The 21,718-nt window shown below is 34.5% G+C and overlaps 2 protein-coding genes across 5 annotated transcripts in view; one reads left to right on the forward strand and one right to left on the reverse strand.

The window, feature by feature from the left end:
* Nucleotides 1-8,867, forward strand: part of LOC148629623 (neurocalcin homolog) — a 30,900-nt gene extending 22,033 nt beyond the window's left edge. For all 3 annotated transcript variants that reach the window (XM_088554415.1, XM_088554408.1, XM_088554419.1), the window contains exon 3: nt 8,483-8,867. In XM_088554415.1, the coding sequence (XP_088410541.1) occupies nt 8,483-8,680 (198 nt within the window). In that variant the 3' untranslated portion in view covers nt 8,681-8,867. The remainder of the gene's footprint in view (nt 1-8,482) is intronic.
* Nucleotides 8,868-10,809: 1,942 nt separating this feature from the next.
* Nucleotides 10,810-20,761, reverse strand: LOC148629624 (uncharacterized). 2 transcript variants are annotated; one of them, XR_015916979.1, is made up of 3 exons: nt 18,541-20,761; nt 11,527-17,922; nt 10,810-10,910 (listed from the first exon to the last, which is right to left on the reverse strand). XR_015916979.1 is itself a non-coding variant. In XM_088554378.1 (2 exons), the coding sequence occupies exon 2, from the start codon at nt 17,740-17,742 to the stop codon at nt 12,727-12,729; it is 5,016 nt and encodes a 1,671-aa protein (XP_088410504.1). In that variant the 5' UTR covers nt 17,743-17,922; nt 18,541-20,761; the 3' UTR covers nt 10,810-12,726. The 2 variants fall into 2 exon arrangements, 1 of the variants encoding a protein (XP_088410504.1); XM_088554378.1 differs by having other exon boundaries at nt 10,810-17,922.
* Between the last annotated feature and the right edge of the window lie 957 nt (nt 20,762-21,718).

The following is a 21,718-nucleotide window of genomic DNA, read 5'->3' on the forward strand; positions in this document are numbered from 1 at the left end:
TAATTTAATTACCATGACATGACCACACAGGTTCTCTTTTCTAGCTAAAGTAACATTTCTGCACAGTAAGATGTTACAGTTTCTCTATACAAGACAAGACAAATGACAGGTTTTGTTCTTTTGCTATGATAATGTTTCTGTACATACAGTGTAATGATTGTACTATACAGAACAAGGCCTTTATAACAACTTCTAAGGTCTTCAAATTGTGTTAATTCACATTATTCATTAGGGTCTGAGAGTGAGAAGGCAAGTAGGAGGACAAGTAATTAATGTTAAAGATGTATGATGTACAGAAGCATTTCAGAAGTACACTGTACATGTATTCTGAACTTGTTAGCCTCTAGAAGAATTCAGATAGGAACTATTGTCAGAACCTTCATACAGCCATATAAAAAAAGTGCAAATGTTAGTTTTCGGATTGCCAGATTAAGAAGTTGTTTGGGCAACTTTTGTTAATAGCAGACTTCTAAAATGATCTGCTCTTAATCAAATTATCAACCATTACATATACATGTTTGTCATTCTTTACTTAGAGTACTCAATGTTAGACATGTGAGAATGTTGATACATGTATCTTGTTCTGCCAACTGCTATCATAATTACTGTTCAAATACTATTAATTGTCAAGACAACAAGGTTCTACTGAGTGCATGTATACAAGGTGCTATATACATGTACTATACATGTACATGTACTTGTACAGATGTATACATTGTACATGTAAGTACATCAGCTTCAATGTACATTGTACATTGCATAGGGTGAAGAGTATAGTATGCATTGTATGGTATATTTTGTATACAGGTGATTTTTTAGGCTGGTTGGTTAGAAATGGTATGCTTACTTGAGTATGGTAAAACCTTGTGATAAATTGATTAGACAAAATACATGTACCTGGTAAATAGTATTATTGTCATTTTCCACCTTTATCTTTGTTCTTACAGAGAAGATCACACCATTGAGTAAACAATACATGTTTACTAGTATAGTGATCCTGATGTCTGCTCCCTTATCACATTTATAATTTTAAGATGATATTGAAAGAAATATCTATCAAAAGTAAAAACAAATCAGTTCTCATGGTGCAGATGTTTCTTACCATCCATGATTTTAATGATGACAAAAAACTTCTGAAGTGATGACTTCAATCTGTAGTGACATAACCCTGTTCTAGAATCTTAATTGTAGGAAGCTTTGTACAAAAAGCCTCAGTAATTATGACAAGTTTTTGTATAGCATATGAGTTGTGATATGAAGGGGTGTTGCCATAGATGGAAGGAAAATGGACAATACAGAATAAGAAGTCTCCCCATTTGTTGTATAGTTTGGTCACAAGTTTTTCCTTTCCATTGATCCCTATGTGTAGGTAAAGATATAAGGCTGGCTTCGTAGGTTCTGTAGTGTCCTGTATCTCATGTTGTTTTCTTGGGTTTTTTTGGGGGGTTGTAGATGCAATGTATTAAATAACCTCATCTATATAGCAGAAACTGTGATCAAAGGATCTGGCTAAACAATATTCTTTCTTTTGGATATGATCAGCCATTAAGTCAGCCTCATGAGAGTAAAGGAACAGTTCATTGAGTTTGTTCTCATTGCAATGCAGACCATTCTTAAATTTTTAAATTACCTAAACATGTAAAAAAAAAGACTAAATATTTTGAAATAAAGTTTGATGAATAAAAAGTACATGTATGGTGATTTAACATCATCTCTGAGAAAAATTAGGTATTTATAGACGATAGAAACCATACAAAACAATTGAATGTGGGGGGATCACCAGATCAAGCTCACTGTGTATGTGTATGAGCTTTGGTGTATTTATGATGCAGCTAACATCTATAACATCAGCATCAATATTTACACATGACATTTATGAACTTGCATCAGAGATAAATATCAGTTATTAATAATTCACTAGTAGATGGACTGTGATGATTTATGTTTTTATCCTATAAATTATTGACAATTTACAGATCAGAAAATTAGTTTGTCTGTATATATGATAAATTAATCTGGTCTGTTTGATACTGTTTCTATTGATTTTGGTATGAATAGTGAAAGATTGGAAATGATATGATGTAATGTTATATTTATAAGAGTCAGCTGGCTATTCTTGGGAAGGGCTTTATTGTTGCCTGTTAGCATGATACAAATGTACTGTGATTATAGGGAGAAATGTTTACAAGCATGTGGTATTACATTATGTGGGGTCTTTTCTTTTCCAAGGCTGAGTGTTGTTATAATTTTAATTTTATCTTCAGATGATATATGTTCATGACATAAGAGTTTATAGAAAATAACATTTTAAGTTGTTAAGTTTTTCAATATAGAAAAAGTTGGAACTAATAAATAAGCTCTTGTTTGCTCTTTAAGAATGTAACATCAGCAATTTTTATACAGGTTTCGGGTCATTATTTCGGGCTTGAATTTATAGACTGCTACATGTACATGTATTCCTTTATAATAACTACATTTAGGTATGTCTGTCTGATGAAATGCTAAGGGGATATTTTGTAATCTACATGTACTTGTAACATATATGTTATTGGCCCATAAATCTTCTTACCCTTATTATTTTTGTCAGTACCCTTGACTTTGTTTGACCTTTGGATACACTTTTTGAAATATGTGCCTACATGTACATGTATAAAAGCAGTCCTGGTGTGTGATATTCTTGCTCTGTAATTCATTCTAGGTAGTTACCATATTTTATTATTCTGATATGATGGGTTTTGAAGAAAAAAGTAATAAAATGCATTTTTAGAACAAGGCTTGATTTTTGTTGCCTTGAAACAATACCCCTCTCAAGTGATTTTGAAGAAAATGTAAAGGCAGTTTGGGCATCATTTTTAGACGTGACTATAAGACCACCAAAAGGAGATCATCCAACTTAGGGGACCTTATCCTTTAAATTTACATGTAGGTACATGTACACTGGAAGTCAGGGTGGAGTATCTTGCGCAGTATTTCTATTTATTATTATGATTTTTATTTTGGGGGAGTATTTCTATTTATTATTATGATTTTTATTTTGGGGGAGTATTTCTATTTATTATTATGATTATTATTTTAGGGCTGCATATTTATTTACAATTTACTAATTTCCATTTCCTGTTGTTCCTCTGTTGACATGTAATTTCTCAATCAAAATGGTCCTGCATTAGAGACTACATGTATTGCCAGACACATGCAGGTAATTAGAAAATATATCATAAAAAAACAACCCAATATGATCAACATTGGAACAAAGTTTTTGGTCATCAGACAAACCTTTTAGTGTCAGAAAAGGTAGTTCTATCTTACTGAAGAATTTGAATTTCTTGTGTAACATCAATATTGTAAACAATGTTTATGTTTGTTAACCATGGAAGACATATAAAACAGATCTTGATCGATAATCTATATTCTTGAAATCAATAAAAATAACTGAAAATTGTTTGTAGCTACAGGTTTAAAATACATTTTGAGTAGAAGTTTTTATTAAAAAAATAAAAATTAGGAGTTGATTTTATGCACGTCAAAAACCCACCGAATTCACTTTTATTTTTCACTTAATTCAAAAACAGTTACAGACCACAATACCAGTCTTAGTTTGTCATTCAGTTGTTAGTGTCTGAAATTGGCTCTTTGCTAGAGTTATTGTTCCTGATTTGATTGATTTATCAGTGGGAAATGAGTGTATGGTTTTCTGTGTACAGAAAGGACTATAGTTACATATAAATAAAACTTCTGAACACCGACAAACAACTTTTGTTATGTTGGTTTTTTTGGGCATTGAATCACCACTACAATTGGCAGTGTAGTAACTTAAATTAACATCATAACATGGCGTTTCCAGTACAAAAAATGAGCCTAGTCCCTACAACACCATGTCATTTCACCATTGTTGTCAAAACCTAGTTGCAAATTATTATTGACAGTTCTCAAATTGTGCCATGTTCCATTTTTATGTTTTTTTATACATGTATATAAATGCCATCAAATAAGTATAACAGTCTTATATGTAAGGCTTAATACCAGACCAAGAACCATCCGATTGTTATTTTGATATATGTACCGATGTCATGACAAGCTCCAAATAAAAAAACATTCAAATGTTGGAAGTACATTCTTCTGGACATTCACTGTTGATAAATGATTACTGTCTCGTGTATAAAATACTTCTACATATATCTACATGTATCATGGTAACTTCTAATCATACAATGGGATAAACCTTAAATATATTGTTTGGAATGAAATGACAGACCTGTAAAAGATAAACACTTCATTCGGACAAAATGTCCATTGGATGAATTGTAAGGTCGGATTCACACTCCCAATATACTTAGCATGTTCATTTGAAATTTTGCCCTATTTTTTAAGTAAAAGCTGGTTTTGACCTTCCGTTAACAGATTGATTGATTGATTGATTGATTGTTGGGGTTTAATGCCCGAGCAGCAATATTTCAGCTATATTCAGGTGATGAACATGAAGTGGATGATAAAATAAACATGAAATGATGATGAAATGAAAAATGGGATGGGACACCAGGATAAAGGGGTTGACAAATTTTGATTGCCACTGGAATTAGGAAGAAGTGGGTAGGGTCAGGCAATTTAGCCTCCTGTGGCGGAGTCCTATGGTTCCTACTCTGGGAGAATACCACAATAAAGTCTTTAACGTGAGAGGAACATGGCATCTTTCCCAACATGGTGCACCACTATGGTTTGCAGTCAGGTTTCCCGTATTATAGCCTGACAACCCCAGCATGTTACACGCTAGGGGTATCTCATTCTACCACCTGGGGCACACAACCCAGTTGCTCTGTGGGCAGAGCGCCCTAGCCCTCAGCTAGGGTGCTGAGCACTATTTAGTCGCCTCTTACGACAAGCTTTGAGCTGCTGCAGGACTATTCTTTTGACACCCGGACTCGCACAGGGCTCCATTAACAGGTAAACCTTCTTATCCTCCCCACAAAATTTAATGTTGGTTCTTAAAAGATTATGAATTTTTGTATGTATTTACAGATTCTGTGTTGTTTGACTTTACTTTGCCAAAGAATAATGATAGAGTCACACTTTTTTTTTATGAAATTAAATGGCTGTCTTTATAAAAAGCAGGCAGAAGGTTACATAGGCATGTAAAAAAAAAAACAACTATGAATTCACTTTTATTTCTTATTCAGAAACATTTACAGACCACCTAACAAGTCTTAGTTTGGTATTTGGTTGTTGAGAATCATATAGGTTTGTGTATGACATTGGCACTTTGCAAGAGTTATTGTTTTTTTTTAGTTTGATTTGGTTGAATTTAGTGGGAGATATACAACTGTACATGTATGTAGTATGGTTCTCAATAATACAGTCTATATGAATACAGAATCTTTATGTGAAAAATAGCATATGTTAAGACTGAAAAAGCTTCATCTGTTGGTGGATTTTTCTTCTCCATGAATTAACTCTACTATAGGAAATGTCTGCACTTGGATTTTTCTTCACCGTGAATCACCTCTACCATAGGCAATGTCTGAACTTTATATAGACTAGTGCATGTATTTAAGTACACTAGTACCTTCTTTCAATCTTTTAAATGATTCTTGGCAACATTTTATGTTCTATGGCTCTTCCAATAATGGGACAGCAATGTTATGTCAGCATTTTGTTTTGATCAAAGTAGGAAGTCAACAAGAAGCTACACTCTCTTATGTCATAATTTAGTACATTTTCTTGTACCACCTGTATTTTATCTGGTTCTATATATGAATTGATTTGCCTAATTCTTTGGATGATCTTCTAGATTTATGTTTTCTTGTTCATTATAAGCCATTTATGATATTTGGAAAGAAATGTCCTGTGTATTCTCTTTATGAGTTTCCTAATCTAATATCTCTGTATGAAATATGTGACACTGTAGACTGACTTTTGATTCAGTGTTATGTCTCTTTATACCAGAAAATCAATAGAAAGCCATCACAAACTGAAGTAGAACATTTCCCTGGAGTACCAACATACTCCTTTCCATATAAAGGACTCGTTAGACAAGTTGCAATGTAATGTACAAAAAGGGAAAAGCAGTAATATCATGTCTCTTGTTTTATTAAATTGTACTGGGTATCAATTTTCCCTGATTTCCTTTAATTTGGTGAATGGTATTCATTTGTATTGTGTAATACAAATGAGAAGAATTGCACTGGGATTTCCTTATGTCTCTGTTTTCTTATCTGATCAGTCTCATGCATTACTTTATTTTTTTGTTGCATCACAAATTGAAAGTCCTATATAAGTATGAGAATTTTACTACCAGTATTTTTGTCCCAGCTTCAGTGTCTGTGCTGATAGAAGAGACAAGCAGGTTTCCTTACATGTGCATGTGAATGTGGAAGATAATTGTGGAATTTCAAAGACCTAATGGAGCCTTTGGGTTTGTTTCTTATGTTTCTTAAATCTTCTTCCAACTTGCCTTTGCACTTTTGGCAGACAAGGAGTCATAATATCAATAGTGGGTGTTGGCTGGAAACAACTGAAGCTCTCATGTGTGTAGGCAAGTGCCTACTTCAATATGTGCACTCTTGACCTTAACCGAACAAAAAAAATATGATTTAAAATAACTTTCTAGTACTGATGTATTACATACTACTTTTAGCTTTTTTTTATAATTAATATGCAAATTCCTTTTTTTTATACTTCTGTTGCAGAAGTGAGATGCATATTTCTTATTTGATATATTTTTATCTGCGTCACTTCTTATTTGATATATTTTTATCTGCGTCACTTCTTATTTGATATATTTTTATCTGCGTCACTTCTTATTTGATATATTTTTACCTGTGTCACTTCTTATTTGATATATTTTTATCTGCGTCACTTCCTATTTGATATATTTTTACCTGCGTCACTTCTTATGAAAGCTGGTCTAGTAGATTCTTGACTCCGTCCGTCTGTCTATCTATCTGGCTCTCATCTGTCTATCTGTCTGGCTCTCATCTGTCTATCTATCTGGCTCTCGTGCTTAGCAGTACCTACATTGTGTAACCTGGGACTCAAAAATTGAACAAGTTTTTTTTTTTTTTTGCAGGCAGTGTTTATATTCATATTGAAGGTGTGCATCTTCTAATATGGTGAAATTTGACAAATATTTAAAATGAACATTTACCTATTGAACTTGACCATCATTTTATCAGCAGTGTACACTATTACAAGTACAGAAGTATTCATACTTGAAGTCATTTGTAACCTACACTTTTTTACTTGCTTAGTGTTATACAATAAGAAGATCTTAATGTAATGACAAATATATGACCATGACACATGTCCAGACATGTTATTCCTTTTTTTTCTCTTTCAAGGTCTTACTTCTACATGATTCACAAACCTTAAAAATTGCTAATTTTGGTAAATTTTCTGTAAAGAGGCATACTTTATTTGGGCATAAAAGCACAGTATTTTTTGTCAGTATATTAATTTCCATACAGACATAGGCTTTTTGTCCACACCTCCCACTCTGTTAAAGATAATTTCGGTTTATTGCCCATATTTCCATTATTGTAAATGTTGCTTTCCCAGAAGAATTTTAATAGACATGATATATGGGCTATTAAAGGATAGTGGTATTTATCAGGAACTTTTTTCGAGAGTTGATGTAATGGGATTGATATTTGGTTCAAACAATGAATTTTTTGTGTTGGTATCTACAGATCTGTACATGTACATGGATTAAAGAGTTGTGTTATATGTTTTAAAAACTGGCGGTTCAACTTTTTTCTGAATTTTATAGCAAATGAAATAGTCAACTTCAGGTGATAGAGTTGATTTTCCCTTTATTGAATTACCATTACTGGATGACAATGTCTTAGGTAGTTCATTAGACATTTGTCAAGGAGATTTGAACTTTCTATTGTTATATGAATGTATATCTGTTAGAAAGTTGAAATCTGTTTCTCAATTGTCCAGTTAACTATCTATGAAGTCTATCAAGTAAATGGTCAATATTTCTAAGGAAGGTCAACTGTTTTCCCTGAAGTTAATTATTTTATTTACTGTATTGATATTGATGTATATTGCATTTGGTCATACGTTATACTCTTATCCAGCCTAGGTGTATTAGTTGGACATGATTCTACATTGAAAAAATAGTTTTGAAAGATCTTTTTTGTTAGTATTCCTTGTGTAAAATATTTAATGCTACATCAGATAATTATTGACACTTATCTTTTGCTTGTATAGTTTTTTCTGAAATAATTGTATAATGATCAGTAATTGCCAAAAATTTAGAGGTGGAGAATCTTGACACATTTCTGATTCCTTCTTCAGTGAGGTTAGTCCTTATATGGCAATTAATCTACAAATTTACACTAATGAAAAAGGCAAATGTAAATAAAAAATAGAAAAAAAAGAACTTACATGAAATGAAAAAAAATCAATCCTTTGTTTTGATTTGAACTAACTTCTATATGTACCAGTTCAATTATCTGAATAATTACTTTTTTACATTTTTTAGGCAATTTACAAGATGGTTGGCACTGTGATGAAAATGCCAGAGGACGAATCCACACCTGAGAAACGAACTGACAAAATATTCCGGCAAATGGATAAAAATGCCGATAACCAGTTGTCTCTGGCAGAATTTATTGAAGGTGCAAAAAGTGATCCATCTATAGTACGACTTCTACAGTGCGATCCAAATTCCCAAGGTTGACTCACAGCAACATATTTTCGATTTTTTACACTTATTTTTTTTATCAGTAATACATGAATAACTATGAAAAATACATAATATCTTTATATGTTGAACAAAATCATTAAGAGATTTGTGATGTACATTTTCCTTCTTATTGTTAAATTAATTCCTTCTACAGTCATGTGAAAAACAGGATTGTGAAATAGTTGTTTTTTTTCTTCACCCATGCCATAGTTAGTCCCTTCACATTGAGAGATTATGTAACCTGGTTTTTTTTTCAATCTGGGATGCATTTTGATGATGGAAAATAAGATGTTTTAACTAACTCCTAAGGAAAGGATTGGTTACTATGCTTACTTGTTTATGTTAACTTTCTATATTGTACTTTCAGCAGTAGTAGGGGATTGTCTTTGGTAATGTGTCATTCTCATTTTCTAGAATCAAATAGTATCAATATAAGTACAACCACAGGTCAATATAGTTGGAAGTGTCAAGAAAAAAACATTTAAAAAAAATACAAAAATAAAAAATGAACCACTTCAACTTACTCAAGAGGAAGGAAACACTCAAACTGACTAGTGCAGGTATTGGAAGTCAAACCCATCTTTAAAAAAGAAAAAAAAGACGTTATGTTAATATCAGCTTATAAACCATGGAAAATTAATGTGAAGCAAGTAATTTTCTGTATTTTTGATGTAAGTGTATTATTTATGGAATGGGCAATTAATTTTCATATGCAGCTTTCTAGAAAACATATTTCAATTTAAAGTTATCATAGAATGTGTTAAAATATGAGTTAGCTCAGTAAAAAACCCAAGCATATCAATCATAGAAAATGATTATATAAGTTTCAATAATCTGAAATGTTTATAACATCATTTAACAAATAAAACTTGTGAAATTTTCATCCCATAAAACATCTTCTACATGATTCTAAATTGGGCAGCTACTCTGTTCGGATGGATGTGAAAACGAGGTAAATGGGGAAAAATTGAGTTAATGTGGAATCTTGTATCTGCAAAAACTGGACACATGGGAGCAAACACAGTGGCACTTTAATGATGCTAAAGAAAGGCATAATGTAATGTAGTAAGTGTTAATAAAACAGGAGTAATAGTAGCCCTTCCAATCCTTCATTGTGAGCACTAACACTCCTAGATTTGAATATGCCTTGGTAAGGGAGATAATCCAACTCTTTCAATTACATTTACATGAACAAGATTTTTTGTCCCTCAAGACAAAATGCATTTCAAATCCTTAAAATATTGAAAAATGGATGATAATGATTGAGTTCCAAAAAAGGACCAGAACAATGCATTTTTGTTTCTGCTGTCACAAGAACTGTAGACAAATACCTTGTGTTTCAAAGTGGTATCATCTATTAAATTGGTGCTGTACTTGTGTAGACATTTTGTTTTCTTGTGCATTTTCAATCAGCTGAAAAAATTGCAGTCATGGAATGGTATGGCTGTTTTCTGTTTCCCCTAGCATCCAGCATAAACAATTATGTCTCCTCCCACTTAGGTGTCTTGGCTTGTCCATCACAAAGTTAGTCAGTGCAACTCCTCTCAAACTGCTGAACTGAATTTTAATAAACTTGGTATGAAGCAAGAATATCATATATATGCCAGGAAATTTTTATTCCCTAATTTTTTTAGGAGTTATGCCCCCTTGAACTTAGAAATTTGACAAAAATCCTTATAAATTACCATGTCAGGGTAACTCCTCTGAAACTATTGAGACATGTTTTTGCAGACAAAAACAAACTTTAATTGACTTCAAGCCAATGACCAGTGAAAGTGTGTGGATCTCCATGAAATTGTACTATAATGTGCACAAGCCAGAAACCTGTAGTTCAGTGGTTGTCGTCGTTTTTTTTTTTTGTGTGTGTGTTCATTATTTTTTTTTGCATAGATTAGGTCGATTTTCGTCATAGTTTTACTTCATTTATTTTTTTAGCCTTTTAAAGCTTGCATTCTAGTATGGGTTTTGCCCACCATTGAAGACCGTGTAGTCACCTGTTAAAGTTTAATTGTTCGTTGGAGTTAGATATACTTCATCTACTATAAAGATCCTTGGTTGGTTGATGGCTCATACTTATGCCGTGAGGAGGCTTCACAGCCAGTTTACCAATAAAGTCACACATGTTCGTATAATAATTCCCATTTATTCAGGACGAAATATAACAGTTTGGTAGTGAGATGTATACAACTTGTATCTCTAGTAGTAGTGTTGTTGTGGTAAAAAGCTACAACAAATAAAAAACCCTGTTGTACTTATACTGACAAATAGTAACCTAAATGATTATCATATTCAAACATAATAAACCTAATAATATTCATAAATTCATACACAATATGCACAAATATCAATAATATCAAAAATGCAAAGGTGTTTCGGTATGTTTCGTTTTCATGTTCGTGTCACATTTTAAGTTGCCCTTTTTATGCAAATTTGTGTAAAAATGTATGCACTGTAATAAATATGTAATAAGACCTCTCAAACATACATGTAGGAATTGTATCAGAATATTTGGTTGTCACATACACATGTGTACATGTAAAAGTCAATATCTAGGACGTTCGCAAAATAAATATGTAAACAACGCCTATACACACAAAAAACCAATATGTAGGACGTACCTCGTCACAATAATGATACCCGCTTACTTAATTAATACAAATAAACATAAAAACAATGAATAAATATACTCTCAATGCGTTGAAGACCTCGAAAGAGCAATGTTATATGAAGTTTATATATGTGTCAAGTTGTTGTCTCAAAGACCATCAAAATACGTTTTGGTCGCAAAAATACCTATGCATCATGAAAATATAATCATCATAGAACAAAAATCTACTCACACATTGGTTTACCAAGGATCGATGGTCTAAGAAAAAGGTGGATATAAAACCAAAACAATGAAAACAATCAGTCCATTTTGACCGGATATTAAAGAGTGAGAGTGAAAGTAAAAGTAAAAAATAGATTCTTTACAGAAACGAATTTTAAACAAAACGAAATTACTAAGAAAGTATGAAAACTTTATCTTTGATTGAAAACTATTAATAAAAAGTTTTAAATGTATAAAAAAACATGAAAAAATAATTATAAAAAATTCTGAAAAGGAGAGCCAGAACACTCCCCGTCTGATTTAAAAAATCACAATGAATTTATCAAATTTCAAAAATTTGACCAACGATTTACACAGTTCTAAACACTATCAATAAACTTAATTATGACATAAAAACACAATCTGAGTGAATGTATTCATGTGGTTTTCCATCTTTGATCACTCAAAGTTTAACTTTCCTAACGAGTTTGTCGATTCCTGGATAAACACATTCGATAAGCCCTATAAGCCACTGATTTCTGTGTAACTCGTTGTCTTGCACTAGAACTAAGTCTCCGACTTGAATATTATCTTGTGGCCGGTGCCACTTTCTACGAAACTGTAACGATTGTATGTATATGCGTCTCCATTGCTTCCAAAATTGTTCAGCGAGTACTTGCACAAATTTCCATTGAGATGAGTACGCATCTTTAATCGTTAATTCACTGAAATCCTCAACTGGTTCGTTGACTTTCTGAGTGAGAAGAGAATTTGGAGATAGCATATTCGGAGCTTCGTGATCTGAAGACATCGGAGACAACGGGCGTGAGTTTACGATAGCCATGGCTTCAAACATGAATGTGCTTAATAACTCGTGAGTAAGTTTCTGATGTCTAGCTTCATACAGAATAGAGTCTAATACTCGTCTAACGGTTCCTATAAGTCGTTCCCAAGATCCTCCATGGTGCGAAGAATAAGGCGTGTTAAATTTCCACACAACATCGTGTTCGTTGAGATAGGTTTTCAATTCAGTATCCTCGACATAGATAGCTGGTATCCCTAATTCACGGACGGCTCCAACAAAATTTGATCCACGATCAGAATAGAACTCTCGAACTCATCCACGGACTGACATAAACCTTCGTAAAGCGTTTACGAAAGATGACGTAGTCATTTCCTCTATAAGCTTGATGTGGATACCTCTACACGAAAGACACACAAAGATGACACCTCATCGTTTCGAAGATGCACTTCCTCCTCTCGTACGTCTGGTTACAATATCCCACGGACCAAAACAGTCGACAGCAACATATATAAACGGAGGACATGCACGTAGTTGCTCTTCCGGAAGATCTGACATTTTCTGGGTCATACTTTTGCCACGGAAACGCTTACAGATCAAGCACTGCGAAATAACAGAATAAATTCTCCTTTTAAGGCCCGTAATCCAATAACCGGAGTTCCGTACGGTTCCCTCAGTAATGTGCCTTCCAGAATGACGACATTGCTCATGATTACGCATAATTATCAATTTCGCAAGATGACTGTCACCTGGTATCAGAATAGGATGCTTTTCACCGATTTCGTAGTTCGAGCGTTTGAGTCGACCACCGACGCGCATCAGTCCATCTGTATCTATAAACGGATCTAACTGTACAATTTTGCTGTTCAAGGCAATGATCTCATTGTGGCTCAAATTGTCAATTTCCTTTGAATACGCAACGCTCTGAGTCCATTTTACGACAAATTGTTCGGTTTCCTTATAAATATCAATTTCTCTTGTAGTGTCTGTCTTATCACTAGATATACGTCTACGAAGAGCGCGTTTGATACATGAGAGTCCTCTCACCAACGATTTCCATGACGAGAATTTCTCTAAATAGCGCAAGTCAAGTCCTGGTTTCACTTTAGTTAAGCCAGTTACAATCTCCGGACGGACTTCCTTGTCTTCATGAGGATTTACAAGTAAGTAAGAAATGTCACAACTTGTTGAAAGAGAAGGCGTTGATACGAGCCATTCTGGTCCCTTAATCCAAGAGTCAATAGCAGTAAGGTAAGTAACGGTCAGAAATCTAGTTCCCATATCCGCTGGGTTCCTTTCAGAGGGGACGTAATTCCATTGTTGTGCTTTCGAGAATCTGAGAATTTTCTCTACACGATTGCTTACATAGGTGTAAAAACGACGGCTAGTATTACTAATATAGCCCAAGACTACCTTACTGTCAGTGTGAAAATAGCACAGATTAGGCGAAAGTCCAAGGTGAGTACATATTGATTCCGCAATTTCAACCGCTAAAACGCCACCACACAATTCTAATCTCGGTATAGTGTGGCCTTTAAGTGGTGCAAGCTTAGACTTGCCCATAACGAAACCTACTGACGAATAACCATTACTGTCAATCACTTTCATGTACGCAACGGCAGAAACTGCCTGCTCAGAGGCGTCGCAAAACACATGAATTTCTACGCTGTTTGCAGATGAAAATGACGTTTCGACAAACATTCGAGGAAATTTAAAGCTGTCGACGGATTTGAGAGACTCTATCCAATCATGCCATTTCACAGAGTGTTCCTCGGATAAAGGTTCATCCCAGTCTGTCCCTGGGGGTATCAATTCTCGTAGCAACATCTTGCCGCTAATGGTCAACTGAGATAAAAAGCCTAACGGATCAAATATACTATTAACCGATGAAAGAAGACCACGACGAGTACAAGGTTTGTCGGTAATGTTTACTGAAAAGACGAACATGTCGGATTCCAAATTCCAAGATAAGCCGAGACTATGTTGAAGAGGAAGTATATCGGACGAGAGATTCAAGTCCTTGAGATCTTTTCCCAAATCACTACTGTCGAAGGATTGCATAACTTCAATATTATTTGAAACGATCTTGTGTAAACGGATTTTGCCGTTGTCCATGAGCTCTTTCTGAGTACGTTTCAATAAGTCGATAGCCTGATCCTTATCTGGGAATGACGATAACGCATCATCAACATAAAAGTCATCATTCACAAATGAACGGACATCTTCGTCGCTATTTTCCACGGCTTTGCGTAAACCATACGTCGCTATGGCTGGAGACGGTGTATTACCGAAGACATGTGATTTCATCCGGTACTCTATAAGTGGTTGTGTAAAGTCATTATTACGATACCAATAAAATATCAAGAAGTCTCTGTGATGTTCGTCGACATGAAATTGGTAGAACATCTGCTCGATATCTCCAGTAACAGCTATAGCGTCTTTACGAAAGCGCAGTAAGACTCCCACTAAATTGTTGAGTAAATCCGGACCACTCATGAGTTGGCTGTTTAGAGAGTTACCTTCGAATACGGCGGAACTGTCGAAAACACCACGAATCTGGTAAGGTTTACGGGAATGATATACGCCGAAAAGCGGTAGGTACCAGCACTCGCCGTCTACTACTGTGGGTGCATTCTCTGCCGCCCCACTATTGATGACTTTCTCCATAAACGCTATGAAATGTTCACGTTTTCTGTCATTTTTACGAAGACTTGCATCGAGAATTTGTGCTCTTCTCCAAGCTTGACTACGATTATTAGTCAAATGTTCTTTCGTTTCTTTAAACGGTAAAGGTGCACTCCAATGTCCGGAGTCGTCTAAACGAAACTCGGAATCCATAATTTGAAGAAACTGCTTGTCTTCGACAGAGGGTCCGATCATATTATCTGACGGAGTGCGAATAAATAAATCGTCACTTTGTTCTTTGATCTCAATACGATTTGTACATAGCGGAAAAGTAGTAGACTGACCTGTCTCTAAAATGTTAGTACGTCGAATGGTTACAGTTTTGGGAGCATGAACTTTTCCCAAACACACGTCGCCAATAACAACCCATCCAAGAGATAGCTTTTGTGCAAACGGGTCAGATTTATCTTTACCAAGAATTTGTTCCTGAACGTGGTGCACTTCCAGTAAGTCGCGTCCAATTAAAAGCATGATTTTAATGTTCGGATCTAACTTCGGTAAGTATTCAGCGATGTCCCTCAGATGATCGTGTTGCTCGGCAACATCGGGTGTCGCAATTTCCGGATAGTCACATGGTATAGAATCACATTCAATCGTTCTAGGTAAGTTTATTTCAGTTTTTCCATCTGCGGATTGTATACTAAGATGAGTCGATTGTCTCCCCGCCATAGACGTACTGCCTGAACACGTCGACATAACAATGGTCGTCGTTTCGCCATTAATACCGAGCTGATTAAAAAGTTCGGGTGTAGCAAGTGTTTGATTGCTCTGATCGTCAATCAACGCATAAGCACGAACAACATTGTCTGGATTGTGTTTGTTAAAAATGTCTACAAGAACAGTTTTCCCGCAAGATCTACCGACTAACATGTTTCCGCATACAGAAGAACACATCGAAGTAACGGTCTCTTCAAACTGAGAATTGTCATTAATGACGTTACGGGATGATTCTTTCCTGGTAGAATTAGATTCAAAATTCTGTTGTGGTTTGATAACATGTTCATGTAACGCTGTGGCGTGACTTGAGGTACCACAAAAATAACATTTCACTGTCGCTTGACAATCTTTGGCGGAGTGAGTGTCTGATAAGCAACACCTTGTACATATACCTTTATCTTTCAGAAATTTTCTACGGTCCTGAATAGGTCTGCGTCTAAAGGCCTTGCAATAATTCAGGTCATGATGCGACTTATGAATCGGACACCGACGTTCAATATTGCCATTGTTTCGTGAAGATCTATCAACTTCCGTTTTACCATCATGTCTCGTAACATCAACTTTTCGGGTGTAAACGGTCTGTTTGACGTGTTTCATTGGAGCAGGCGATGATGACTGAACCGGATTAGAAAATGCCGGGTCGTTTCTGATTTCACAAATTTCCCGAATGAAGTTTACAAAAACCGTAAACGGTGGAAATGGAACGGAGTGTGCTTTCTTATACTTGCTAGCGTGAAATATCCACTTCTCCTGAATTGAAAACGGGAGTTTTTTAACTATTGGCGTAACACCTGTGGATGCGTTGAAATAGCTCAGCAACGTTGAATACTCCGGATTTACCATGCCTGACTCAATCTCTGTCAGAATATCAATAAGGTCATAAAGTTTTGAATAATCTTTTGTAATAGATGGAAATGCGGCAATCTTTGCTTTGATGGACGTCTCTACCATTTCCGGTCGCCCGTAACAATCTTGTAGTCTTTCCCATATCCGGGCTACTCCACGTGATGGATCGTGTGCATTACTTGACCGAATACTTTTCGCAAATTGGCTGGATTTCGGCCCAAGCCACTTAACCAGTAGGTCCATTTCTTCAAATGGTGTTATTTGCAGCTCCCTGACAATGCTTTGAAACGAGACTCTCCATGACGTAAAAGTCTCTGGTTTGTCATCAAAATTGGAAAAGCGTGTAAGTAGGAAGTCCTTTCTTAACATATATCTGGTTATGTCAGAAGTTACGTTGACAAAGTTCTGTTGATTAGACATGTTAGAAGCGGCAGGCTGGAAAGTAGGTGCGCTGGCATTTAATGCTGATTGTACAGGTTTCGAAGAAGTGTTTATATTAGCAGAAACCGGAATATACGTAGATACCGGTACAGATTGAAAAGCAGGTGTAAAATTTATTGAATTATCAACAAAGTTCTGTACGTCACATTTCTTGTCGGAATCCGGTAGTGGTAATTTTGGTTCACGATCTTCAATGTCGTCATCATCAAAATTTGCTTCTATATTAGCTGTAGCTGCTGCAGCTTCCTGTTTACATATATTTATACTAGCTTCAATTGCACACTTTTGTTGTAAGAGTTCTTGTTCTTTCTTTACATATTCAAGTTTTTTATTTTCTGCTGCGGCTCTAGCACGTTTAGTACTCGTTCTAGATTGGCCCGACCCAGCTTGTGATATGGCTTCTACAAGTTCGAGTTTTCGGTTTCTTAATTCGGTAAGAGTGTTATGCACAACTTCATTACATTTCTGGATATATTGACAAAATGTTTCTAAAGCTGCACTAGCTTCGGATGTTCCCTGTCGTTCAAGGTAAAGTTTGTATTCATCAGAATGTTTGTGAAATATATGACACTGTTCATTTATCTCCCGATCTAGTTTACGTAAACTTTTAACGTCGTTACATTCTGGTAAAGTTATTATTAAGTCTTCTACCTGGTTCCATAATGTATGGCATTTACGCTCTTGAGAGGAACACGCGTCGTTGAACATCATTCTGCCTTTTTCTGTAAGCGGACGTTGCTTTCTAAGTCCAAACATCGATTGACACAATCATCAATGTCTTTTTACTATGCCGTGAGGAGGCTTCACAGCCAGTTTACCAATAAAGTCACACATGTTCGTATAATAATTCCCATTTATTCAGGACGAAATATAACAGTGTGGTAGTGAGATGTATACAACTTGTATCTCTAGTAGTAGTGTTGTTGTGGTAAAAAGCTACAACAAATAAAAAACCCTGTTGTACTGACAAATAGTAACCTAAATGATTATCATATTCAAACATAATAAACCTAATAATATTCATAAATTCATACACAATATGCACAAATATCAATAATATCAAAAATGCAAAGGTGTTTCGGTATGTTTCGTTTTCATGTTCGTGTCACATTTTAAGTTGCCCTTTTTATGCAAATTTATGTAAAAATGTATGCACTGTAATAAATATGTAATAAGACCTCTCAAACATACATGTAGGAATTGTATCATAGAATATTTGGTTGTCACACACACATACACATGTGTACATGTAAAAGTCAATATCTAGGACGTTCGCAAAATAAATATGTAAACAACGCCTATACACACAAAAAACCAATATGTAGGACGTACCTCGTCACAATAATGATACCCGCTTACTTAATTAATACAAATAAACATAAAAACGATGAATAAATATACTCTCAATGCGTTGAAGACCTCGAAAGAGCAATGTTATATGAAGTTTATATATGTGTCAAGTTGTTGTCTCAAAGACCATCAAAATACGTTTTGGTCGCAAAAATACCTATGCATCATGAAAATATAATCATCATAGAACAAAAATCTACTCACACATTGGTTTACCAAGGATCGATGGTCTAAGAAAAAGGTGGATATAAAACCAAAACAATGAAAACAATCAGTCCATTTTGACCGGATATTAAAGAGTGAGAGTGAAAGTAAAAGTAAAAAATAGATTCTTTACTGAAACGAATTTTAAACAAAACGAAATTACTAAGAAAGTATGAAAACTTTATCTTTGATTGAAAACTATTAATAAAAAGTTTTAAATGTATAAAAAAAACATGAAAAAATAATTATAAAAAATTCTGAAAAGGAGAGCCAGAACAATACTTTATCTCCTAATTTTAGATCAAAATGCTATACAAATCCTGCAAAGACTCGTCTTCAAATTCGCTAATCGTCAAACATCCAGGCAAATTCAGTGGTCTACTAAACTGAACTCCCACAATTAGGTATTTTTTTAATGTATGAACTTGGTTCAGAATTAAAAAAAATCACAAATTTTAGTGAGCTGAAACATGAAGATTTTAGGTCAATTGATAATGTACATTCATGTTCTTTACCATTTCACACCTTTTGACATATCGTACATTTGTACATAACTAGCAACATAAGCGTATACATTTTCGAAAATAATTTGTACTAGACATTTTAGAACGTTTTAAAGGTTATGCTGGTTTAAAAAGCTCATTAGAGCTTTATATGTACCGACTTTAATTTTGAACTTTGATCTTTGTTGTGTAACGCAACAATTCGTCAATCGGCCAAGATCGGCAAACTTTAAGCAAAGTTGCGGTCGAAATGTTTTTGAATCAAAACAACTGCGTTTTTTCAGATATATTACAGATAGTTCAATGCTAAACCGATCATTTCATCTATTAAAGTAAACTTCACGGTCTCATACAAGTAAAAAAACAAAAAACATATAGTATTTAAGAGGTACATCTCATATGAAGCTAGAATTGACGGTTCTACGGCATCGATCAGCAGCATCAAGTGGTGTGGTAATATACAATTATGCAAATCATATGCGAGTGTACCGTACTGAAATTACGAGCGCAAGAAGGCGCTAACAAATTAGCGACTGAAAAAAGAAAGATTGGAATGGTTTAGGTAGTTGATACACCATATAGGAAATAAAGGCACAAAAGGGCGTATGGGTCTGTATGATTTTTTTGGGGAACTGCATATCAAAATACTTCGACCGTTGCATATTGACCGTTCTTAATATTTTCTTCATTAAAAATTTAAATTTCAAAGAGGACCTGGATACAAAAAGAAATCAAATAAATAATAAAACTATTACGCAGTATGTTTGAATAAAAATGAAAATAGCAATTCTGCATACGTTGCAGACACACTTCGTTATCTTTGATGTAGAAAAAAGTCTTGCTGCAAAAAAATGTCGACAATTTCCAATTCGAACTTCATCAATAAATATCTTCGTTAATCTTTTTAAGTGTTTATTAGAGAGTTTTCTAGGAAGCTGGACAAATTGCAGAATGAAGGAACACATGAAATCACCTTTAAAGAAGATTGGTAATATACACGATATGTGTGTGTGTGTTGGCGTACGTCGTCGTTGTTAACAATTTTTCAAAACTCTTCTCCTCTGACACTACTTGAACAATTGGAAGCAAACTTGGTATGAATGTTCCTTGGGTATTCTGCATAGAACTGATGTGGAGATTTTTGATCCATTGAAAACATGGCCACCGTTACTAAAAATGAAACATAGGTGTCAGACAGCAATTTCAACATTAATCTCCAAAATCTTTAGGTTTAGCTTAATTCTGACATGGGCAAAAGTGTTCAGCATTATGAGATCTTTTTGTTGACGTTGGAGTTATTGCCCCTTTTCGAAGTTTTTTTGCGATTTTTAATGTTATTTTTTTCAAAAATATTCTCCTCTGATACTACTTGACCAATTGGAACCAAACTTATTACGAAAATTCCTTGGGGGTATCATGCATTGTATTGATGTGGGGATTTTTGATCCGTTGAAAACATGGCCGCCGTTATTAAAAATGAAAAATAGGGTCAGGCAGTAGTTTTTTTTCGCATATATCTCCAAAATCGCTAGGATTAGCCAAATTCTGACTAGGTAAAAGTGTTCAGCATGATGAGATCTATCTGCGGTCAAATTTTCGTTTTAATCTATTAAGCCATGTTGGAGTTATTTCCCCCTTTTGACTTTTTTTTTGCTAATTTTTAATGTTATTTATTAAATAGATAGCAGTGTTTTATCGAATGTTCCCAGTGAAATAAATTTCGATAATTCACACAGTGAACTAAATTCTGTATTCAATTGGTTATCGTGAATAACCAAAATATGATCACTCATGCCAAGAACGCAGTAAGATTTAACTCGTGTGGGGAACAAGTTCCGCACACTCGTTAAATCTCGTTAAAGAAGTCTGACTTATTGTGATGGAGTCGAAATGGGGATAATTTGATCCACAATAAAGCTTAAAAATAAGTAGAACAACCGAGGGCCAACAATTACAAAGAAATCCTAAAACAAATACTTTAAATCAATCGGATATTAATTAAATTCTTTTTTTTTTCAGCGCTTTCTATACGTTTATATAATCTTTCCTGTATCTTATATTTTATCCGATGGAGCAGTGTAGCGAATAGAGTCGTCACATTCTGAGACGTTTGTATAATATTGATTTGTTGTGATATGCATCATTAATTTAATTTTACAATAGAAGTTTTTTTTCAAATAAAATTGGGACACACACATATTCAAGTGACGGATCTAGACACCTTTTAAGGTAGGGGTTATAGTGATTGCTTAGTGCCCCCATTAGATCCCAGGGATGAAGCATCGCAAATTTCACGGTTCTAACATCGTTGGGAATTTTTCAGACCTTATATATACAGTGAGAGAGAGAGTGTAAATAACAATATCAAATAGAGTAATAAAGAACAATTTACGAGTTATGATACAGTAAAAGAACACAACAAAATATACGACAAATGCTGTTTTCTTCCACATTCTCTGATTTTCTACGTATGCTTAAATAGCCCCAGTGGACAATTCCATTACCTGCCTCTTAATTTTTTTTAAAACTCAACAGCGTTTTAATAATCAACTATGTATTTGAGTTATTCCTCTTACATCAGTATCGTAAACTTTTATTATTATTTAATTATTCAATTCCATTATCATCTCCTACGAACATTAATGATACGTAAGTTACATTTATTGATCAAACAA

Source organism: Perna viridis, chromosome 1 (genome assembly GCF_037379345.1).
Source record: "Perna viridis isolate PV_CMFRI_1.1 ecotype Kerala chromosome 1, ASM3737934v1, whole genome shotgun sequence".
In the NCBI taxonomy this organism is placed as follows: domain Eukaryota; kingdom Metazoa; phylum Mollusca; class Bivalvia; order Mytilida; family Mytilidae; genus Perna; species Perna viridis.

Bases quoted from the DNA above. Each gene is read 5' to 3' on its own strand.
- LOC148629624 (XM_088554378.1), bottom strand. From the start codon at position 17,742: ATGTTTGGACTTAGAAAGCAACGTCCGCTTACAGAAAAAGGCAGAATG.